At 44.8% G+C, this 23,298-nt stretch overlaps 1 protein-coding gene across 2 annotated transcripts in view; it reads left to right on the top strand.

Annotated features, from left to right (window-relative positions):
* DENND2D (DENN domain containing 2D) overlaps positions 1 to 23,298 on the top strand; it is an 82,199-nt gene that overhangs the window by 40,731 nt on the left and 18,170 nt on the right. For both annotated transcript variants that reach the window (XM_030221422.1, XM_030221421.1), the window contains exons 2-5: positions 54 to 232; positions 3,535 to 3,647; positions 13,299 to 13,368; positions 16,544 to 16,621. In XM_030221422.1, coding sequence (XP_030077282.1) covers positions 54 to 232; positions 3,535 to 3,647; positions 13,299 to 13,368; positions 16,544 to 16,621 — 440 coding nt within the window. The remainder of the gene's footprint in view (positions 1 to 53; positions 233 to 3,534; positions 3,648 to 13,298; positions 13,369 to 16,543; positions 16,622 to 23,298) is intronic.

The raw sequence follows: 23,298 nt of genomic DNA, 5'->3' as shown, positions 1-23,298 counted from the left end.
CACCACAAACTTACCTTTTTCTCACATCGCCTTCCCCTGTTTCTTTACAACAGAAGCGAGCCAGGTGCCGGTGAGGGATAATAACACGCTACCGGAGGGGCGCAGAACAGAGGTTACCACATTGGGCTATTCGGGAGGCCATCTGTTCTTCGAGTATCTGGTTGTGGTGTCGCTGAAAAGACAAAAAACAGGAGCAGCCTACGAACCTCAAATAACCTACCAGTTCCCAAAGGTAAGCCAGCCGGGTTAAGATTTTTCTTCCTGCGGATTACGTGGACCCAGAGGGAATGATGTAAATCTTAGGTCTCCTGTAATAACTTGTTTTATTAAGTTTTCCAGATTCTTTTTAAAGGGGGGTGAATGTCGCATACGGAGAGCTGCTTTGAGTTTTAGCTAACTGGATATAATAACTTCCTAATAATTGTGTATTGGTGGAAATTAAGGGGCCCTTTTACTAAGCCGTGTTGGTGCTTACGCATGCACACAACGCATGTCAGATTGGAATTACCGCTCGGCTACTGCGTGGCCCGGGCGGTAATTTAATTTTTTTACGCATGCCCACTATGCGCGCCGGAAAGTAATTTTTATTTTTCAGTGCGCGGCGCTAACCGGGCGGTAAAAGGCATTCTTTGTGCGTAGACCATTACCGCCTAGTTAACAAGTAAGACCTTACCGCTAAGTCAGTGGGTGGCGGTCAGGTCTCAGACCCAAAATGGACGCGCACCCATTTTCATCTTGCCGCACGTCCGTTTTTGGCCAAACTTTTTTTAAAAAAGGGATTTTTTTTACAGGTGCGCTGAAAAATGGATCTGCGCGCATTCAAAACGCGCGCCTACACCAGCGCAGGCCATTTTTCGGTGCACCTTAATCAAAGGACCCCTTATACTGTTAATTGTCTTACTAATCCTGGGTTTCATTCTCTTTTGAGACCTGTTTGTATAGCACTTAGCTTAGTGAACATAATTACTTTGTGTTTTTACGTCAGTTTCATTGTGTTTGATTTATTTATCTCAGGGGGATCCCAAACCTGCTCTGGAGACCCCACAGCCAGTCATGTTTTTAGGATCTCCATAATGAAATATGCATGTGAGAGATTTACATAAACTGGAGTTTTGGTATTTGGTATTTTATTTTATTTATTAGGATTTATTTACCTCCTTTTTGAAGGAATTCACTCAAGGCGGTGTACAGTAAGAATAGATCAAACATGAGCAATAGGCAATTAGAGCAGTAAAAATATTCGAACAACAATACAAAGTATGGCATGGTATACTACTTGCAATGACAACACAATATGTACTAGAACATTACAATTGGTAGTGAAAGGTAAGGCAAAGTTGTAACATATAAGATGAGTAAGAAAGTAGGAAGAATTAGAAAGTAAGGTGACTGATTTGAAGAAAGTTGCATGTGAGGTCAGAGAGACGGTTAAATATTATCTCAGCTAGGGTAGGAGTGGATAAACATGTCCCGCTGCAGTATGTGAAGCCCGAGTCAATCCTTGTGTGTGTGTGAGTGAGACTAACAAGCAGTGGCGTTCCTGGAGCGGCTGATACCTGGGGCGGATCGCCGATGCGCCGTGCCCCCCCCCCGCGAAACGACACCTTCTCCCCCCCCCCCCGGCAAAACGACATCTCCCCCGGGTGCATTTTTACCTGCTGGGGGGGGGGGGGTGCCGCGCGCCTGTCAGCGTCGCTCGTTCCATGCTCCCTCTGCCCTGGAACAGGTTCGGAACAGGAAGTAACCTGTTCCAGGGCAGAGGGAGCACGGAACGAGCGATGCCGACAGGCGAGTGGCACCCCCCCAGCGGCGTGTACCTGGGGTGGACCGCCCCCACCGCCCCCCCCCCCAGGAACGCCACTGCTAACAAGTTAGTTACTTCTTCCATTCACGGCTTGGTTGAAGAGCCAAGCTTTTACCTGCTTCCTGAAGTAGAGGTAGTCTTGTGTTAAGCGGAGCCTTTCAGGCAATGCATTCCAGAGTGTGGGGGCTACTCCGGAGAAGGCTCGCTTGCGGGTATCACATCGTGTAATGTCTTTTGGAGAGGGTGTGGACAGTGAAAGTCCTTGGGAGGACCTTAGTGTCCTTGGCGGTGTGTGGAGGATCATCCTATTTTTCAGGTATTCAGGGCCATTTCCTTTAAGGGCCTTGAAGATCAGACATAGAGTTTTAAATTTAGCCCTGTATTATACTGGCAGCCAGTGAAGTTTTTCCAAAAAATGGTGTGATGTGGTCACGTCGCTTGCAACCTTCTGCGAGTCTTGCTGCTGAATTCTGAATCAACTGGAGCTGGTGCAGGCCCTTTGTAGTCAGACCAGTGTATAGTGCATTGCAGTAATCCAGTCTTGAAAGTTATCATGGCGTGCACAACTGGGATAAGATTTACCTTCTCGATGTAAGGAGAGAGGCAGCGTAGCTGTCGCAAATAGGAGAAGCAGCTCTTGAAGGTTGCTTGGATTTGGGGAATCAGAGTAAGTGTTGAATCTAACTGTATTCCAAGGTTCCTGACTTGTGATTTGAGGAGGAGTTCATACTTCCCAAAAGGGATTTTGATGTCAGGTGTGTTAGAGATCCAGAGAAGCTCGGTTTTACTTGGGTTCAGGCAACGTTTATTGTGTTTAGCCCATTCTTGAACTGATGTTAGACAGGTAATCAGTTTATTCAAGGCTGTAGGTAAGTCAGGTTCAATGGGTATGAGTAGCTGCACATCATCCACATAGATGTAGAACTGCAAATTTATCTTGTACATATTCATTGCGGAAATCCTAAAAAAAACAAATGTCTAATGGCAGTGGTTCCCATACCTAGTCCTGGAGGCACCCCAGCCAGTCGGGGTTTCAGGATACCCACAATGAATATTCATATGAGAGATTTGCATGCCCTGCCTCCACTGCATGCAAATCTCTCTCATGAATATTCATTCATGATATCCTGAAAATCTGACTGGCTGGGGTGCCTCCAGGACCAGGTTTGGGAACCATTGGGCTGTGGGATCCCGAGGACTTGTTTGGGAAGCTCTGTGTGTAGAACAAGCTGGGATAGGTACAATGCATTCCACATGGCTCCCCAAAGATCTTGCTCTGTCATCTCGTGCTGAGAGACTGAGGCTCATTTTCAAAGGATACAGACGTACTTAACGTTACTATGGAACTTTATAAGTCTACATGTGCTTTGAAAATCAGCACCTAAGTGACTCGAGGTCACCCCATGAACAGTAGAGCTGGAATTGGAAACTGGATCCCATCCTTGCGGTTCTGGCTCTGGAATTAGGCTCATACAACAAATTATGCGGCTGAACCTAATTCCAGAGCCAGAATCGCAATGATGGGATCCAGTTTCCAATTCCCCTGTTCATGGGGTAGGCGCTCATTTTCAAAGCACATAGACTTACAAAGTTCCATAGTATATAATCACATGAATATAAGTAAGAGATAGGAGACTGGTCTATGGTGTTGTATTATTACACAGGAGCCAAAGGTGGGACTCAGAATTTTGTGCCTGTCTTTAAACCTGCCTGTATTCCTCATTTTTCAGCGGGAAAACCTGCTTCGAGGCCAGAAAGAAGAAGAGGAGACTCTCTTGAAAGCAATTCCTTTATTTTGCTTCCCCGATGGCAATAACTGGTCGCCACTCACAGAATATACCAGGTAATGATTGTGCCTGTGGATCGCCTGACTCGTGATGCATTTCCCTGTTCTGCTGCTTTTCAGAATTGTCTGCCAGTTAATCACAGACTCGGTCCCCTGCCGAGCCGCAGCAGGAAGCCGTGGTCCGGGGGGGGGGGGGGGGGGGGGGGGGGGGGGGGGAGGGGGGAGGGGGGGCAGCCTGTAGAAGGCTTTGCTTCTGTTTTGATCTTTACCTACAGAGACTGTGCACATTGCATGAATTCCAGACAACTCTCTGAAACTTACCGGCGGGCTGCTAAGCAGGAGTGGGGAGCGAGAGAGGGGTACGGAGGGTGAAAGGTCCATTCTTGCCTGAGTAAACAGTACTAATAATGGCATTCCCTAGTATTTTAAACAGTGCCAAGAAGTCCCATGATGTCCTGCCCTTACCAGGCTCTGTCAGTGGTTTACTGACTAATGTCCTTGTTGAGCAGTAACAATTATACACTGATGTAATAAAACATGCAGCATCATTATAGCAGCTGTGTGTCAGCCAAGACAGGGTGTTTGCAGTCTCCGGGGCATGGTAAGTCTGCTGAATGTTTGGAAATATCCACCTCCCCACTTCGTCTTAAGTTCTGAATGTGGGAAAGTTTAAGTGCTTTGCTCAGGATTGCACTAGAAGGTGATATTCGGTGATTTGACTCTTGGTCTGGGGTGTAAAGTTTTAATTGTTTTAATTATTTGGTACGCCCACAGATTCATGGCTGCAGAGGATTAATGCTCCTCTGATGTGCGGTGTCATAAAATTAATTAGAGCTCCTGTCCTTTTAAATGCTTCAAAACTCTTTGAGATCCAAAGTGCAGAAGAAGGTGGTTAACCCTGCCGTGACCAGTTCTACAGAGCAACTTTTTTTTAAACTGGTGTGTGGACTGACTTGAAACACACACATGATAACTCTTAAGCTTTAAATTAGAACAAATCCAGCACTGGAGCTGAGTGGAGATGACACGACACAACACAGTACAGACAGTGGCTTAGGAAGGGGGGGGGGGGGGGCGGGAGGGGCGGTCCGCCGGGGCAGAGAGAGCAGGGAACCAGCGGGGCCGACGCAGCTCCGAGTGACGTGCACTCGGGGCGGATCGGCCCTCCCGTAGGTAAGAATGCGGTCTGGGGGGGGTTTCGCTCCGGAGGGGGGGTGCGCCGCAGAGAGGGGGAGGGGGTCACGCCGTGCTGCACCCGGGGGGGGAGGTGGTGCGCAGCGGCGACCCGCCCCGGGTGTCATTAGCCCTCGCTACGGCACTGAGTACAGAGACATTGCTTCTTGTTCTCGCCCCAAAATTAGACATGTTCTTAGTACAGGACAACAAGCCTTTTTGCTACAGTTCGATATATCAGGGGCATTTGATGCTATTTTTATTTGACATTTATATCCCGCATTAGCCTGAGTCCAACTCAGGTTCAATGTGGCTTACATAACAATTAGAAAAGCATTTTTTTCACGGAAAGGGTGGTGGATACATGGAATGCCCTCCCGCGGGAGGTGGTGGAGATGAAAACGGTAATGGAATTCAAACATGTATGAGAGAAACACAAAGGAATCCTGGTTAGAAGGAATGGGTCTACGGAATCTTAGCAGAGATTGGGTGGCAATGCCGATAATTGGAGAGTAAAACCAGTGCTGGGCAGACTTCTATGGTCTGTGCCCTGATAAAGGCAAATCAAACTCGGGTATACATATAAAGTATCACATACCATGTAAAATGAGTTTATCTTGTTGGGCAGACTGGATGGACTGTTCAGGTCTTTATCTGCCGTCATTTATTATGTTACTCTTTGGGGTTCTACATGGAATGTTGCTACTTATTGGGATTCCAGAACCTTGTAACTCTTTAGGATTCTAGAATCTTCAGAACTTTTAGTACAAGAACAGTGCAGGGCAGACTTCTATGGTCTGTGCCCTGATTGTGACTGAATAGATAGGGATAGGCTGGAGTGTAAATTTTAAGGGGCTTTGACGTTAGCTTCAGAACTTGGTACAAGAAGAGTGCTGGGCAGACTTCTAGGGTCTATGCCCCGAGAATGGCAAGGACAAATCAAACTGGGTTATACATATAAAGTATCGCATACCATGTAAAATGAGTTTATCTTGTTGGGCAGACTGGATGGACTGTTCAGGTCTTTATCTGCCGTCATTTACTATGTTACTATGAACATGTTAGACTAGTAAAACTTGAGTTAGAAAACAGATGCAATTAAATATAGGGGGCCCTTTTAACAGAGCGGCGCTCTTCTGGGATTACTGCTGGCCCAACGCGGCCACCGACGGTAGTCCCGCCCCAAGTGCGCGCCATTTCCAGGGGAAAAAGAAAACCCCCGGAAATGGCTTGCATGGCAGTAACCCGGCGGTAATCGGGCATCACCGCGTGCTGCCCAGTTCCCGCCGGGTTAGCGCAGGAGCTGTTACATGGCCATGCGGTAAGAGTGTGCCTGGGGTCTTTTTACCTGCTGCGGTAAAAAGGGCCTTGGCGAACGGGAAAAACGGGCCGCACCACTAGCGCAGGGCCCTTTTTCCCGCAGGTTGATCAAAGGGACCCCTTAGTGATTTAAGCTAGATAATGGAAATATGGAGGAAAAGGTCTTTTTAAGTTAAATGAATTGGAAGAGTACTCGGGTGGTTAGAACAGTTTCTAAAGAACAGGTCTTACGGTGTTAAGGGGAGGGGTGGCAGATCTCCTAGTTGGAACCCTCCCCCTCTCTGCTTAATGTGTACTTGAGTTCCCTGGGTGTCTGTTTTACATAAGTAATGCCGCACTGGGAAAAGATCATGGGTCCATCGAGCCCAGCATCCTGTCCACGACAGCGGCCAATCCAGGCCAAGGGCACCTGGCAAGCTTCCCAAACGTACAAACATTCTATACATGTTATTCCTGGAATTGTGGATTTTTCCCAAGTCCATTTAGTAGTTGTTTATGGACTTGTCCTTTAGGAAACCGTCTAACCCCTTTTTAAACTCTGCCAAGCTAACCGCCTTCACCATGTTCTCCGGCAACGAATTCCAGAGTTTAATTATGCATTGGGTGAAGAAAAACTTTCTCTTGTTTTAAATTTACTACACTGTAGTTTCATCGCATGCCCCCTAGTCCTAGTATTTTTGGAAAGCGTGAACAGACGCTTCACATCCACCTGTTCCACTCCACTCATTATTTTATATACCTCTATCATGTCTCCCCTCAGCCGTCTCTTCTCCAAGCTGAAAAGCCCTAGCCTCCTTAGTCTTTCTTCATAGGGAAGTCGTCCCATCCCCGCTATCATTTTCGTCGCCCTTCGCTACACCTTTTCCAATTCTACTATATCTTTCTTGAGATGCGGCGACCAGAATTGAACACAATACTCAAGGTGCGGTCGCACCATGGAGCGATACAATGGCATTATAACATCCTCACACCTGTTTTCCATACCTTTCCTAATAATACCCAACATTCTATTTGCTTTCCTAGCCGCAGCAGCACACTCAGGAGAAGGTTTCATCGTAGCATCAACGATGACACCCAGATCCCTTTCTTGGCCCGTAACTCCTAACGTGGAGCATGACGTAGCTATAATTCGGGTTCTTATTTCCCACATGCATCACCTTGCACTTGCTCACATTAAACGTCATCTGCCATTTAGCCGCCCAGTCTCCCAGTCTCTTAAGGTCCTTCTGTAATTTTTCACAATCCTGTCGTGAGTTAACGACTTTGAATAACTTTGTGTCATCAGCAAATTTAATTACCTCGCTAGTTACTCCCATCTCAAAATCATTTATAAATATATTAATATTTATAGGTTTTGTAGGTGATGAGATCTCTATTTTATCTTATGCAGATGATATATTTCTTTTGGGTCCGGTTTTACAGAGTTTTGAAAGTACATTAAATTCTGTTAAATGCTACATCTCGTCGATAGATAATTGGGATACAAAGCATTAAAAAAAATTGAACAAACAGAAAACAAAAATACTTTGGTTTAGCGATTTTTTTTTTTTCTAAAATACCGAGTACAACAGTTACAATGTCTTCAGGGAAAGATTTAAAAATTGAAGACCATTCCAGAGCGCTAGAAGTAATTATCGTTTGACAAACAGATTAATGCCCTCAGTACAAGATTCTTTTTCTAGCTCCAGCAGTTACGGGCGATAAGATCTTTGTTAGTGAAAGAAGATATAGCACAAGCGGTTTTGTTTCCACAACTGGATTACTGCAATTCACTTTATTCTCAGATTTCAATTGCTGTTAAATCGTTCACAGCTGATACCGAGCATTGCTATAAGACTAATAAGTAGTATTGGATGTTTCAGTAGTGTTATCTCCTATGCTGACAATACATAAACGTATCAGTTTTAAAATCCTTTGTTTTAATATTCAAATCAATTCAATTCTGTGGGTTGAGTGATTTGCTGGTATTCCCATCTATGGATAGAAAATTAGGTTTCTTAAGAACTTTGAAACTAGGGTTTTCTTCTTGAAAAACAATTCAGTTTAAATCTATTTTGAGGTTTCCTTTCCTTTTTGGAGGGGCTAGAGTTTGGAATAAATTGCCTCTTAATTTGAATTTGCGCCTTCTTATTTTTTCTTTTAGGAGAAAGCAACAAATCTGACTTTTAAGTATTTCTGATTTTAAACTTAATCTTGTTTTTGTTGTATTATGTTTTTATAAGTATTGTTATGTTGGTTTTAGATTGTGAAGGCCTCTGTTATTTACTGTAAACCGCCTTGAATCGTTTTGGAAAAATAGCAATGTATAAAACCCCAATAATATAGTATATAGGGCAGATGGGTGTTTAAGGAGGCTAGTTTTAGGGATTACTAAGTTCCAACCCTTTGCTAAGCACATAAGTATTGCCATACTGGGACAGACCGAAGATCCATTAAGCCCAGAATCCTGTTTCCAGCAGTGGCCAATCCAGGTCACAAATACCTGGCAAGATCCCCAAAAAGTACAATACATTTTATTCTGTTTATCCTAGACATAAGCAGTGGATTTTCTCCAAGTCCATTTTAATAATGGTCTATGGACTTTTCCTTTAGGAAGCCATCCAAACCTTTTTTTAAACCCTGCTAAGCTAACTGCGTTCACTACATTCTCTGGCAACGAATTCCAGAGTTTAATTAAAACTGTTGTGTTCAAAGTATTCAAAGCCAGCAATATCTAGAACGCCAGTGAAAAAGGAAGAAGTCTCAAAAGGGAAGCACAGGTTTACCCGATTTACCACATAACTTCCACAAAGTTTTCTTGCACTAGGGAATTAAAAAAAAAAAAAAGACATGGAATAAAGGAGGGTAACAGCTGGGATGGGTAAGATGAGGAAAACCTTGGCAAATGGCTCTTTAAGATGTGTTTCGTGGCTAATTTGGTTCACTGTGTGACTGTGGTTGAGTATCATTGTCTCACCCCCTATGTACACCGCATGAAGTATCAACACATGTGTTGTGTACTATGAAAGATAGGCTCGGAAGGGACCTCAGAAGGGTGTCTAGTAAATCTGTGTTTCCCAAGTCTGGTCCTGGGGTACCCCTTACCAGTCAGGTTTTCAGGATATCCACAATGAATATGCATGAACTTGATTTGCATAATCATTGTGGGTATCCTGAAAACCTGACTGACAAGGGGTACTCCAGGACTGGACTTGGGGGGGAAATACTGTAGTAAATCCCACTTGCATTATATGTACCTCAGTCATCCCACTCGGCGTGCTGGGAATACTTTGAAAAGACTAAAAGTTTTCACAAGGTAGGGAGGAAGATACCGAAGGCTGACTTTCCCTCCTACACTGTGCACTTGTTCTGTTGAATCCAGCATCTTTGAGAGCTCGACCTTGGCTGCCTTAATGCTTTGGTGAAAACTCCCAGCTTCCGCTGTTGGAGCTGCCCTTGTAAGAGAGGTTTCTTTGTAGGTTTTGTTTGCTGTAGAGGGAAGCTCTGACAAAGGTGACTAATTGAAGGTTGAGAATAAGTTCTGGAGCAAACAATGAATCATTCCGGTTGATAGTTGTGTTGCTGTGGCTCTCTGATCAGGTGTAGGAGATCCATGCCAGGACAATGTGGGTTTCTTAGTAACATGGTTTGTACAGACAGGTGAGGAATGCTTCGTCATTCCTTTTCCATGTGACCTCTCTTCAAGGAACCGTATTGTTGTTGTGATCACGTGAACCAGTGGCGTAGCCACAGGTGGGTCTGGGTGGGCCAGGGCCCACCCACTTAGGGCTCAGGCCCACCCAACAGTAGCACACATTTAACAGTAGCTGGTGGGGATCCTAAAGTCGGTCAGCTGAAGACTTCCCCCTGATGGTAATGAAAACAGTACTCTCCATTATACCGACACCTGCACATGCTCAGTTTTCAGCACATGCATGCTGCAGACTGCCAGGGTGGAAAGAAGCATTTTCCTGCCAGCTGAGATATTTTTTGGGTGGTGGTTGGGGGGGGGGGGGGGGGGGGGGGAAAGAACACTTGGTGCCCACCCACTTCTTGCCTAGGCCCACCCAAAATCTGTTGTCTGGCTACGCCCCTGACGTGAACTGATTGTTATTAATACATTTTGGTTTTCAACACAATCTTTGTAAAGACTTCTAGACAACCTTTCTGGTAGCTGTCTAGTATTAATGCTTGAATCAGTTATTGTAACTGTGTCGAGTCTTTTATGAAAGAAAAGTGTTCTCTATGGTTTAAGGACTATCTTTTGTGCCAATAAAACATTTTCATTGCAAAGCTTACTGGGTTTCCTTCCATTTCCTACTGTTTGCTAAAAATTGCGCAAATTTGTGCGCACACCAAATTTACGCGTGCAATTGAATAACAAGCCAGTTAGCGCTGATAATTGATCTTAAGCAATTATTGATAACTGGATTTAATTTAAATTTACGCATAGGTCCAAAAGGGAGGTACAGCTATGGGAGGGTTATGGGTTGATCAGAGGTGTTCCTTTTAATGTATGTGTGTGGTGTGGGGATTTACACCAAGGTTTCATTGGTGTAAATGGTCGCATTGCCTTCAAAATCTGCACCATGGTTCACGAAATTATCTACGGCTAAGCGCCTGGATACATGACAGACTTAATCGATGTACCAACCAGAAACGCATCTGATTCAACACGAACATATGTAAATCTACACTACCCAAGCTGTAAAGGACTTAAATACTAATCTACCTATGCATCCAGCTTCTCCTACCATGTTTCCCCGAAAATAGGACATCCTCCGAAAGTAAGACCTAGTAGAGGTCTTGCTGCAATTTGAAAATATAAGGCCTCCCCCGAAAATAAGACCTAGCAGGGGAGGCCTTATTTTTCAGGGAAACATCAGGGTCACCCCCCCACCCGAGATCGCCAGCTCCCCCCCTCGATCGGCGGCTCCCCCCGCCCTCAGTCGCTCCCGGAACTAACCTCTTAACCGCTTCCTTTCACCTTCGCACTCGCCGCAAGCAACAGGGCTGGCCACTCCTTCCTTCCGTGTCCCGCCCTCGCCTGACGTTACGTTACGTCAGGTGAGGGCGGGACACGGAAGGAAGGAGTGGTCTGCCCTGCTGCTTGCGGCGAGTGCGAAGATGAATGGTGAAAGGAAGCGTTTAAGAGGTTAGTTCCGGGAGCGACTGAGGGCAGGGGGAGCCGCCGATCGAGGGGGGGAGCCGGCGATCTCGGGTGGGGGGGTGACCCCGATGTTTCCCCGAAAAATAAGGCCTCCCCTGAAAATAAGACCTAGCAGGTCTTGGGGAGCAAAATTTAATATAAGACAGTGTCTTATTTTCGGGGAAACACGGTACATAATCACAAAACTGTGGAACACGCTGCCAAAAGCCCGACGTACGACCACCTAAACTTCCAGAAAATACTAAAAACCACCCTGTTTAAAAAAGCATACCCTCCCGATCCAACTTAAAGGCCTGACCTTGGCTACACAAGAAAACTAAAGCACGTAATGGACATAACTGTAGTCTTCCTCTCTATTTTTATTTATTTGTAGCACTTGTACCCCACATTTACCCACCTATTTGCAGGCTCAGTGTGGCTTACGTTGTACCGTAGAGGCGGTCGCCAATAACGCTATGAACAAATACAAAATGAAGTTGTGGTAGAGTAAAGTTCATTCATGACAGTCAGATTTAGGGATCATAAGGAGGAAGAGGTAATCGAGTTTTGGTTAAGTTGTGTTGCAGAGTTGATGCATTTAGGTTGGGTTGTTCGGGTATGCCTTTTTGAACAGGTAAGTTTTTTTTTTTTTTTTTTTTTTTTGTAGTTTCCGGAAGTTTATGTGGTCATATGTTTTCATGGCATTTGGTAGTGCATTCCGTAATTGTGTGCTTATGTAGGAGAAGCCGGATGTGTAGGTTGATTTGTATTTGCGTCCTTTGCAGCTTGGGTAGTGGAGATTTAGGTATGTTCGTGATGACCTTGTTGTATTTCTGATTGGGAGGGCTGTGAGGTCTGACATGTATCCCGGGGCTTCAGCATTGATGATTTTGTGGACAAGGGCGCAGATTTTGAATGCAATACGTTCTTTGATTGGGAGCCAGTGTAGTTTTTCTCGTAGAGGTTTGGCGCTCTGCCACATAAACTTCATCTTACCACATCATCACATTGTATTAGTTTACCCCGGAACCTGTAGACGCTTTTCCGGTACTATGTAAGCCACATTGAGCCTGCAAATGGGTGGGAAAATGTGGGATACAAATGTAATAAATAAATGCTAAGCGCTAATTTTTTTTTTTTTTGCACTGATTTTTTTAGGCACTATTTATAGAATTTAGCCCTATGTTCATAACTGTCAGTATTATTAAAATTTAATGCGGAAATGCAGGGCCATGCCTAGGGTCTCTGGCACCCCCCTGCAGACCATCAGTTGGCGCCCCCCCCCCCCCCCGGACTTTAAATGTACCTCCCTCCGACATCTGCGCACCGTCGCGTTGTATTAAAAAAAAAAAAAAACAACAACCTTACTCCTCCACTCCCCTCCATCCCCGATTCGGCACTTTAAATTTACCTCCCTCTGACGTCTGCGCAGCGTCAGTGAAAACGCTGCCTGTCTGACGCCTCTCCATCAGCCCAGCCTTCCCTTCGCCTTCAAGGAAATGACGTCAGAAGAAGGCGGGACACAGAAGGAACCAACGAGCGAAAGGAAGGCTGGGCTGGTGGAGAGACGTCAGACAGGCAGCGCTTTCACTGACGCTGCGCAGACGTTGGAGGGAGGTAAATTTAAAGCGCCAAATCGGGGATGGAGGGGCATGGAGGAGTAAGGTTGTTTTTTTTTTTTTTAAATACAACGTGATGGTGCGGCAGCGCCCTTGAAGGCAGGCGCCGCCCTGCAGCGCTTACCGTGTTGGCACAGCCCTGCAGAAATGCTGGGCATGCCCCTCTCGTAGTTATGCCATATAAAATTTAGGCATTAACATTATAAAATTATATCTAAGTGCAGTTATGCACTAACTTTGAATTGGGGTCAGTGAGTGCCATTAACCTCAATCACTGATTATTGATTAGTGTCAATTCACAGCTAATTAGATACACTTGTAGCTGGCACTATTTTATAACTTGTTTGCGCAATTATACATGTTAACCAAAATGTGCACTCAAAGAATGAGGGGGTTAATGGGGATTATTCATTGGGTTGAGGCTAAGTATGCCATGAAACTAAATATTTAGTTTTTCCCCTTTTTCAGTGAAACATTCTCGTTTGTCTTGACCAACATTGATGGTAGCAGGAAGTTTGGGTACTGTCGGAGGTTGTTGGTAAGTAAAACCATATTTAAAGGCATTATACGTGTGTATAAGATATATTGACTCCATTTTTGGGCAGGCGGACAGAAGGATCAGAATTTGAGCTCTCATTACTTGGACGCTAATTCCAGAAGGAACAGTGGTGGTAGTCCAGTAAAGGTGGAGACAACCAAGGGTTCACATGTACTTTATTCGAAGAATGACCCTACTTGGCCATGCTCGGCAGTAGCATTCGTCAGAGGTCAATACAGTCTTCAATGTGAAACCAAAAGGACATGAGTCCATGTATAGTCTCCTTTTGAATCGAGCAGCACTGTGGATTGCTTTGATTTGAAAGATTATGCATGAACTCGTGTCCCCTTGGTTTCACATTGAAGATTGTATTAAACCCTGACAAAGGCTACTGACGAACATGGCCAAGTAGGGTCATTCTTTGAATAAAGCATATGTGAACCCTTGGCTGTTGCCTCCTTTCCTGGACCACCACCACCACTGTTCCTTCTGGAATTTGCTTGGCTGTGTAGAAGTTTTTCTACTTTTCCTTTCCCCATTACTTAGATGTTACCTTCAAGGTAAAGGGTGTAAAACTCTAAACCATTTGCACCCAAACTGACTCTTTCACCAGACTAAGCAATAAGCACCCTTTTTAGTTTTTGAGCTTGAGTTGGTCAAATTATTTCTGGTTTTTGGACATGCTTGTTGGATGTAGACATATTCGTAAGGGCCAATAATCAGGACAGTCAGTTCAGTGAGTTATTTGGATAAACTTTAATTGGGCTTTTAGTGACGTATCGAGGAAGCCTGTACCATCAAATTTAGCTGGTTGAAGATAAGTGGATATATTTATCTGAATAACTAAGTTATATTTAGTGGCACCGACTTACCTGTATATTTATTTTTTATTTTTATTACATTTGTACCCCGCGCTTTCCCACTCATGGCAGGCTCAATGCGGCTTACGTGGGGCAATGGAGGGTTAAGTGACTTGCCCAGAGTCACAAGGAGCTGCCTGTGCCTGAAGTGGGAATCAAACTCAGTTTCTCAGTTCCCCAGGACCAAAGTCCACCACCCTAACCACTAGGCCACTCCTCCACTCCACATCCAGCAAAAGTTGAAACCCACTTTGCCTCACTTCTTCTGATGACTCCTAATTTCTTTTATTTAAATTTTTTTTTTATTAACAAAATAGCATCAATTCCAAGCAGTGATATTCCTTCTCAAACTGCCTAACCCTGCCTCATCATTATCCAAGATAACATGATCCTGTACTCACTGGGATTAACCCCCCCAAAGGGATCACACATTATTCAGTGAAGTTGAACAATTTAATACCCAACTTCAGGCTCTATGTGGCATAGCCAACCAGACTGGTTCCCACACTCCTAAGCAGATGAGACCACTCTGGCCTATATCATTGCAGTATCATTACATCATACAAAAGGTTCCTCCACTCTCTGTAGTTGAGGGTGGATGTTGACACCTCCTAATTTTAAACGGTTGCAAGGCTGGAATTTTAAAGCTTAAGATTCGTCCAGATCACTTCTGAAGTTATCCAGTTAAGTCCTTTTGAATATTGACCCCACCTATACCAAATGGAAAAGTGAATGAACCAGTTGTTAGCATACGTTCACTTCATTCGCATGTTAAACATTCAAATTAACACGATAAAGTCAATGCACATTAACTTTTTTAATTAGAATGAATGTGTAGAAAGGTATGAAAATCATGGGGGGGGGGGGGGGGGAGAATCTGAAAATAAACCAAATGGGGTTTTTTTTTCTTGCATATCCTTAGCTCCCTTAAACGCCGCACAGTGGACGGAGTCCTTTTACTAAAGCTTAGCGTGTGCTAATGGGCATTAGCATATGCTAAGTGCCGTGTGGCCCATAGGTATAACATAGGACATACAACATGTAATGCACGCACTAAGCTTTAGTAAAAGGAGTCTCAGTTAGCAATGTTATGGTACCAGTCAGAGAGATAAAGGTGCTGTCACGTCACATTATCGGAAGCAATTCTCTTTCAAACTCTCTAAGGGAAACGTAAGGGCCGATGCTTATTGTACCACCTCGGAGGACTGCATCCTAATTTTCAGGTGGGCACTGTTTAAATAAGGTTGTAACCTTCTAGTTTCACACACAGGGACTCGATCCAGTGGATTAAAAAAAAGAAAAAAGGATGTCCCTTGTATCACTGCATCCAGTGATGAGGAAAATCTAGAGGCTTTTGTCGCCATGGGCGTACACAGACTTTGAGGCAGTGGCCCTGCTCGATTGCTCTTGATGTTCAGATATGGGATTCATGTAGATATTTAGACAGAAGATATGAGCCCTGGCCACCCTGGGTTGGAGGGAGGGGAGGGGCCAGTAGTGTAAGTTTCAGCCAAGCAGCCCCTGTAGTACATAAGTATTGCCATACTGGGAAAGACCAAAGGTCCATCGAGCCCAGCATCCTGTTTCCAACAGTGGCCGATCCAGGTCACAAGTACCCGGCAAGATCCCGAAAATGTACAAAACATTTTATACTGCTTATCCCAGAAATAGTGGATTTTCCCCAAGTCCATTTAATAACGGTCTATGGACTTTTCCTTTAGGAAGCCGTCCAAACCTTTTTTAAACTCCGCTAAGCTAACCGCCTTTACCACATTCTCTGGCAACGAATTCCAGTACAGGGGGCTCAAGGAAGGAGGGTGTCGTCTTATAGCTTCTTCAGATGCCCTCAGCTAGAGCTTTCATATTAGAATGTGCCCAGGCACAAACTTACCCTAACTTTTTGGTTATGGGAAAGGTTGCCTTCTGCTATAAGATCTATTGATGATTTATTGGGTTTTTGGAAGGCTGTGAAAACTTAACTATTTCTAGAAGATTGTTAGAATTTATGCTGAGGAACTGTGACATTGAATTGCTTTTCTATTAATTTGAAATTGTTTTGATTTGTTTTTATTATTAAATATTGTTTTATTATTATGAATGTTACTGTAACCCATTCTGGGCAATTTTGGGAGGCCGGGCTAAAAAATTAAGTAAATAACCCCCCCCCCCCCCCCCCCCCCCATTCTCTAGGGGCCTTTTAAAAATTTTTACATGGGAGCCCTTTATTTGAATTTCTGTCACTGAGAGATGCTCATTTTGTCTGCTTGTTTTGTGTTGTATACTAAAACCACTATTTTGTCTAATTTATTTCTCAGCCTGCTGGGCAGGGGCCTCGACTTCCGGAGGTTTACTGTATCATTAGCTGTCTGGGATGCTTTGGATTGTTTTCGAAGGTACTGTGACCTCTTTTTGGTGCATTTTTAAGGCATTCAGGGTGGCACATCCTTTTTGGGCAGCGGGCTTTGTGCTGTACTGAAATGTTGAACGTTCAAATTAATTTGATACAGCATCCATCAATCACATCTCTGAGCGGTTTACAATCATGTAAATATAAAAATGGGACAGCCACAAGGAGTAAAACGGCAGAAATTAAAATTGCAATATTGTTTAAAATAGCTAAAATGCATCAACGCTATTAATTATGTAATACAGTGGAACCCCGATATAACGTGATGATTGGGATCCATAAAGTATCATTGTGTTAAATGCGGGGTTGTGTTGTAATGGGGTCAATAGAACACGAATACAATTGAAGAAAAAAGTGATCTGTTGCAAAAGATTTATATGCTAAAAACCAAAACAGCATTCACACAACTGTGTGCATTATGGCTGAAGTACTGTAGATACAAGTACAACGGTTTTCATTATCACCTTTACGCTGATGACTCCCAGATCTACCTCTCCACACCAGAAATCTCGGCAGAAATCCAGTCCAAGGTATCTGCCTGCCTCTCTGACATTGCTGCCTGGATGTCTCATCGCCACCTGAAGCTCAATATGTCCAAAACTGAGCTCCTTCTCTTCCCTCCTAAACCAACCTCTCCCCTTCCCCCATTCTCTATTTCTGTCGACAACACGCTCATTCTTCCTGTCTCATCTGCTCGTAACCTTGGGGTCATCTTTAACTCCTCCCTCTCCTTCTCTGCACATATTCAACAGATTGCTAAAAACCTGTCGTTTCTTCCTTTATAATATCGTCAAAATTCGCCCTTTCCTTTCTGAACACGCTATCAGAACTCTCATCACCTCTCGCTTAGATTACTGCAACTTGCTTCTTGCAGCCACCTCTGTCCTCTTCAATCTGTTCAACATTCTGCTGCACGACTAATATTTCGTCAAAGTCATTATGCCCATATCAGCTTTCTCCTCAAGTTACTTCACTGGCTCCCTATCCGTTTCCGCATACAGTTCAAACTCCTCTTATTGACTTATAAGTGCATTCACTCTGCAACCCCTCAGTACCTCTCCACCCTCATCTCTCCCTACACTCCCTCCCAGGAACTCCGTTCACTAGGCAAATCTCTCCTAATTGCACCCTTCTCCTCCATCGCTAACTCCAGACTCCGTTCCTTTTATCTCGCCGCACCTTATGCCTGGAACAGACTTCCTGAGCCATTACGTCAAGCTCCATCCCTGGCCAACTTCAAATCCGGGCTAAAGGCCTACCTGTTTGATGCTGCTTTTGACTCCTAACTTGTCACTTGCTCGTAACTTTTATCTTGTCTTCCTCTGTTCAATAGTCCCTTTCCCTATGTGTCCTTCTGTCTGTCTTACCCTTATCCTTATTGGTCCTGTCTGTCTGTCCTGATTTAGATTGTAAGCTCTTTAGAACAGGGACTGTCTTTTTTTCATATTCAATTGTGAAGCGCTGCGAACGACTAGTAGCGCTATAGAAATGATTTATAGTAGTAGTAGTAATGGAACATTGTACTAGTACAGGAACTTGTCTAGCGCGGTCTGTTTTCTTAAAGCAAAATGTTGGCTTCTTGCAAAATCAAGAGTGTTTTTGGTGCTGACCACATCCTGGGTTTCTAGCTATCTCAAACTTGCCTCAAGATGTTTTATAGCCTCTGATACTTTTGGTGGAGGAGCAGGGGGGAACATTGTCGTCATCTTCCTCATGCAGTGGTGTACCTAGCCTGGTTGCCACCTAGGGCAGGGCACCCCCCCCCTTCGCCCTCCCTCCCTCCCTCTGAGCAAGGGGGTGCACTGAACATTCACACAGCTGTTGGCTCTACTGGTCCCCTGCCCCAGAACAGGAAGTTGACGTCGGGGGAAGGAGGCAGGGGGACCGGCAGAGCCAACAGCCACGCGACTGCTCAGCGCACCCCCTTGCCGCCTGCACCTGGGGTGGACTGCACCCTCCGCCCCACCCTTGGTACGCCACTGTCCTCATGGTTAGTGCTGTCTTCCAATGGTGAGACTGTGACCTCTCGTTGAACATTTGCCACAGTTTCTTCATCAGTCGCATGCTTGTAAGTGGGACACTCATTATCAATTGCAACCCAATCCAGGATATCATTAAGCACAAGTTCGAAAAATGTTTAATGCCTGTTTAGCTAACAGCACGTTCTCTGGAGAAAAGCCAAAAAAGAAAGCTTCCTTGTGGAAAACCTCCTTATCAATTGTCAGTGAAGGGAATACGGATCCAAAACCCTTCATCCAGCATCGCTCAATGCAAGTTGCTGCGAGAGCATCCCAAGGATTCCACCAAGCGACCGTCAGGCAGAACTCACCTGAAGTTGTTTTTAAACCAGGGGTGGGCGTAGCTAGACATTGGCTGGAGTGTTTTTCATGCAGGCACGTGGGTTGGACATTGGCTGGAGTGTTGTTTTTTTTTTTTTTGTTACATTTGTACCCCGCGCTTTCCCACTCATGGCAGGCTCAATGCGGCTTACATGGGGCAATGGAGGGTTAAGTGACTTACCCAGAGTCACAAGGAGCTGCCTGTGCTTGAAGTGGGAATCGAACTCAGTTCCTCAGGACCAAAGTCCACCACACTAGCCACTAGGCCACTCCTCCACTGTTGCTACTATTTGAGATTCTACATGGCCCTTGCAGATCACCAATGTGGCCGCGCAGGCTTCTACATGGAATGTTGCTAGTGGAATAGCAACATTCCATGTAGAATCTCCAAATAGTAGCAACATTCCATGTAGAATCTCCAATAGTATCTATTTTATTTTGTTACATTTGTACCCTGCGCTTTCCCACTCATGGCAGGCTCAATGCGGCTTACATGGGACAATGGAGGGTTAAGTGACTTACCCAGAGTCACAAGGAGCTGCCTGTGCCTGAAGTGGGAATCGAACTCAGTTCCTCAGTTCCCCAGGACCAAAGTCCACCACCCTAACCACTAGGCCACTCCTGCACTCCAACCCACATGCAGGCACGTGGGTTGGACATTGGCTGGAGAGTTTTTTCATATAGGCATGGGGAGGAGGGTGGGCCCCACCTCGATGCAGCTAGGCATTGCCAACAGAGGAGCTGCATGCAAAAAAAGAGTAGCCAAGACTTGATCGCGTTATATGCAGATCTGCGCTATTGCGGGGTACATTATATCAGGGTTCCACAGTAACTAGTATGTTTTTCTGGTAAAGATTAAATAGGGTGAGAGTCCAATAAACATGCAGCAAAATCTAGTTTAATATTGACTTGTATTGACTTGGCTAATAGTATCTACATCAACGCTCAACCATTTTTGGTTTAAATTGCAGAAATCAGTTTAGTGGGGTGAAGATGAAGGGTCCTAGGTACAAAGAGAGAGAGAGAGAGAGAGAGAGAGAGAGAGAGAAGATGAATGAGCTGCTTGTGACAAGCAGGGCCTGAGGCTTGGGTTTTGCAAGATGCATGAGCCCTCACCCATTGGAGTCGGTGGCTGCATCTTGTGGTTTTGCTGCAGCAGCTTAACATGGGAACATAGTGCGACACTCTCTGCTCTCTTCCGCCCAACATCCTTTGATCCTTGCCCTAAGCTTCATATTTTCCACTTGGTGCTTGTGTTTTACAGTAAATGCTTTGTTCTGGTTGAGATGGGACCTGCTTGTTGGGTTCTGTGCGGGCGGTGTTACCTAGTGCAGTGGGACCGACATAAGGATTAGTCAGAGATGCGGTTTTGAAAATTCATGTACCTCCCCATCTGTCCCTTCTTAAAATGTTAGATTACAGCAGAAAAAGACTTGTACGGTCCATCCAGCCTGCCCTACAAGATACCATGTGTAATGAGTTTATGATGCGATGCTTCATAAGTATACCTTGATTTGTCCTTGCTATTTTCAGGGCATAAACGGTAGAAGTCTGCCCGGCACAGTCCTTGTTCTAAATTTCTGAAGTTGTCGAAGCCCCTGAAAAGCTCCACTGCAGCCCATTCAAATCTATTCAGCCTCAATCAGGGCAGAGACCTTAGAAGTCCTTCACAGCACCGACTTTGCGTCCCAATTACCGGTGTTGCTACCTAATCTCCGCTAAGCTTCTTTGGATCCATTCCGTCTAATCGGGATTCCTTTGTGTTTATCCCACGCGTTTTTGAATTCCTTTACCGTTTTCATCACCACCACCTCCGGTGGGAGGGCATTGTTCAGATACTCTTTATACAATCAACATATCATTTTGGTAGATAATTCAGCCAGAGGCAGCATTCTTCCCGGTTATTTAATGCTGGGACTTGTCTGGGCACTGGCTTTGACTACCCGGGTTTATGCAGCCGTCTCTCTTATGCAGTAAAGTTTTTTTTATATCAATACAAGGGTTACACTCAATATTAATTAGTTGCGGGACATTTCTTATATCGCAGCATGAGGATGAAGAAGTTAAAAAAGACCTCGGCTGGGCTGGCGGGGGTTGGGGTCCCCCGCCAGCTGAAGTAATATTTTTAAAAACCGCCAGGAGGAAGCGGACCTCGGGGGTAGGTGACGGCGGTAGGCGGGGAAAGGGTTGACGACGGTAGGCGGGGGAGGGTTAACGGTGGTAGGGGGGTCCAGGGCGAAATCTGCGGGGGCCCAGGCCCCTGTGGCCGCATTCAGATACGCCCCTGCTGTGGACTGCATATGATGCGGGACATTATATCGGTAAGTTCAGATGATTGATGTCTAAGGAGATTTGATAGGGAATATGTGAGATCTAATGTTTGTGAGTAAAGATGTGGCAACTAATAAATACTGAAGACAGACATATTGTGATATGTTTAAATATATAAAAATGAGTCGATTTGATGGGTATATTATGCAGTAAAGTGTGATATTCAGTACTTAACTGCCTAAGCGACACTGCATAAAGATAGAACTGACTAATGTGGTCCAATTTGGACGCTTAACTGAGGCAGGCAGGTGTGGCTGGGTTCGGGCGGACTCCACCCCGGACCGCCCCCTTCGTTTAGTGATCTGTGGTGATAACCAGCGGCACAAGCAATTTAACCAGCCAGGAGCCGTTTCTGACCAGTTAAATTGCTTTGAATAGTGACCCCATTGTGTCTACAGAGTCTAGCTGGTATCATGATGATGATGAGAGTGGATGCATGGAACAACCTCCCAGCGGAGATGAAGACTGTATTTAAATTGAAGACAGCTTGAGACAAGCGCGAAGGATCTCTGAGAGAGAGGTAGGGATGGGCTTACTGGATAGGCCAGGTGGTCTTTTTCTGCCGCCATTTTCTATGATTCTGTGGACTTAGGTGGTGCCTTTTATGACATGTTGGTGCAATATATAGTTTTAATATTTTAGAAACCAAACCATGCAGGCACCGCTGATTTGGGGATTAAATAACTCTCAGGAGCAATGTTACTAGCTAATCACAGGAGGCTAAAAAGAGTAAGCGAAAAATTGACTTACTGCGAGTAGCATTGCAAGTTAAACCAATACCTTTTTTAGTTGTTTTAAATTGTTATTCATTTTAACCAGTACCTTTTTTAATGAGCGCTTTGCATAGTGCACAACCCCTAGAGCAGAACTATCAAACTGCAATCCTGGAAGGCTACAAGGATATCCTTAATGAATATGCTGTTGCTAATAATACAAGGGTTACAAATAGCTATAATTAGTCACACTGTATCATCTACTCATTAGTTCTACTAATTATATTCTCAATATATCACACTAGTTTTCTCTTTAAACATTTATTACATCAAATATTTTATTTATTTATTTTTTGTTACATTTGTACCCCGCGCTTTCCCACTCATGGCAGGCTCAATGCGGCAGGCAATGGAGGGTTAAGTGACTTGCCCAGAGTCACAAGGAACTGCCTGTGCCTGAAGTGGGAATCGAACTCAGTTCCTCAGGACCAAAGTCCACCACCTTAACCACTAGGCCACTCCTCCACTAGCAACATTCCATGTAGAAGTCGGCCCTTGCAGATCACCAATGTGGCCGCGCAGGCTTCTGCTTCTGTGAGTCTGACGTCCTGCACGTACGTGCAGGACATCAGACTCGCAGAAACAGAAGCCTGCGCAGCCTTCTACATGGAATGTTGCTGCTAGTGGAATAGCAAAATTCCATGTAGAATCTCTAATAGTATCTATTTTATTTTTGTTACATTTGTACCCTACACTTTCCCACTCATGGCAGGCTCAATGCGGCAGGCAATGGAGGATTAAGTGACTTGCCCAGAGTCACAAGGAGCTGCCTGTGCCGGGAATCAAGCTCAGTTCCTCAGTTCCCCAGGACCAAAGTCCACCACCCTAACCACTAGGCCACTCCTCCACTCCTCCCAACTCAACCCAATGGACCTCGTACATCACTCCATACAGTTGATAACTAACATTTCATCTGCCTCAGCTACATAAGATTCTTTCACAGGATACATCAAACCTACAGTAAACCATCACAAATCTATACATCAGCTGTGATGTTACATAACCATGTCCCAATAAATTATGTGCAGTATCCAATCAGTAGAAAATTTCAAAGATGAAAAACACAACGTTCACGGATGAAAAGTTGATGGGCAACAAATAAGTGAACATATGCGCCATTGCAGACTCAGTCCCGACCACCATCAGACGTGAAATCTTCACAGCGTCCAGTTCTTATTTAAGGATCATTTAGGGTTGACCTGTTCCCTTCATCCAACATC

Source organism: Microcaecilia unicolor, chromosome 12 (genome assembly GCF_901765095.1).
Source record: "Microcaecilia unicolor chromosome 12, aMicUni1.1, whole genome shotgun sequence".
Classification (NCBI taxonomy): Eukaryota; Metazoa; Chordata; class Amphibia; order Gymnophiona; family Siphonopidae; genus Microcaecilia; species Microcaecilia unicolor.
This window is presented reverse-complemented; position numbering and strand designations above follow the sequence as displayed.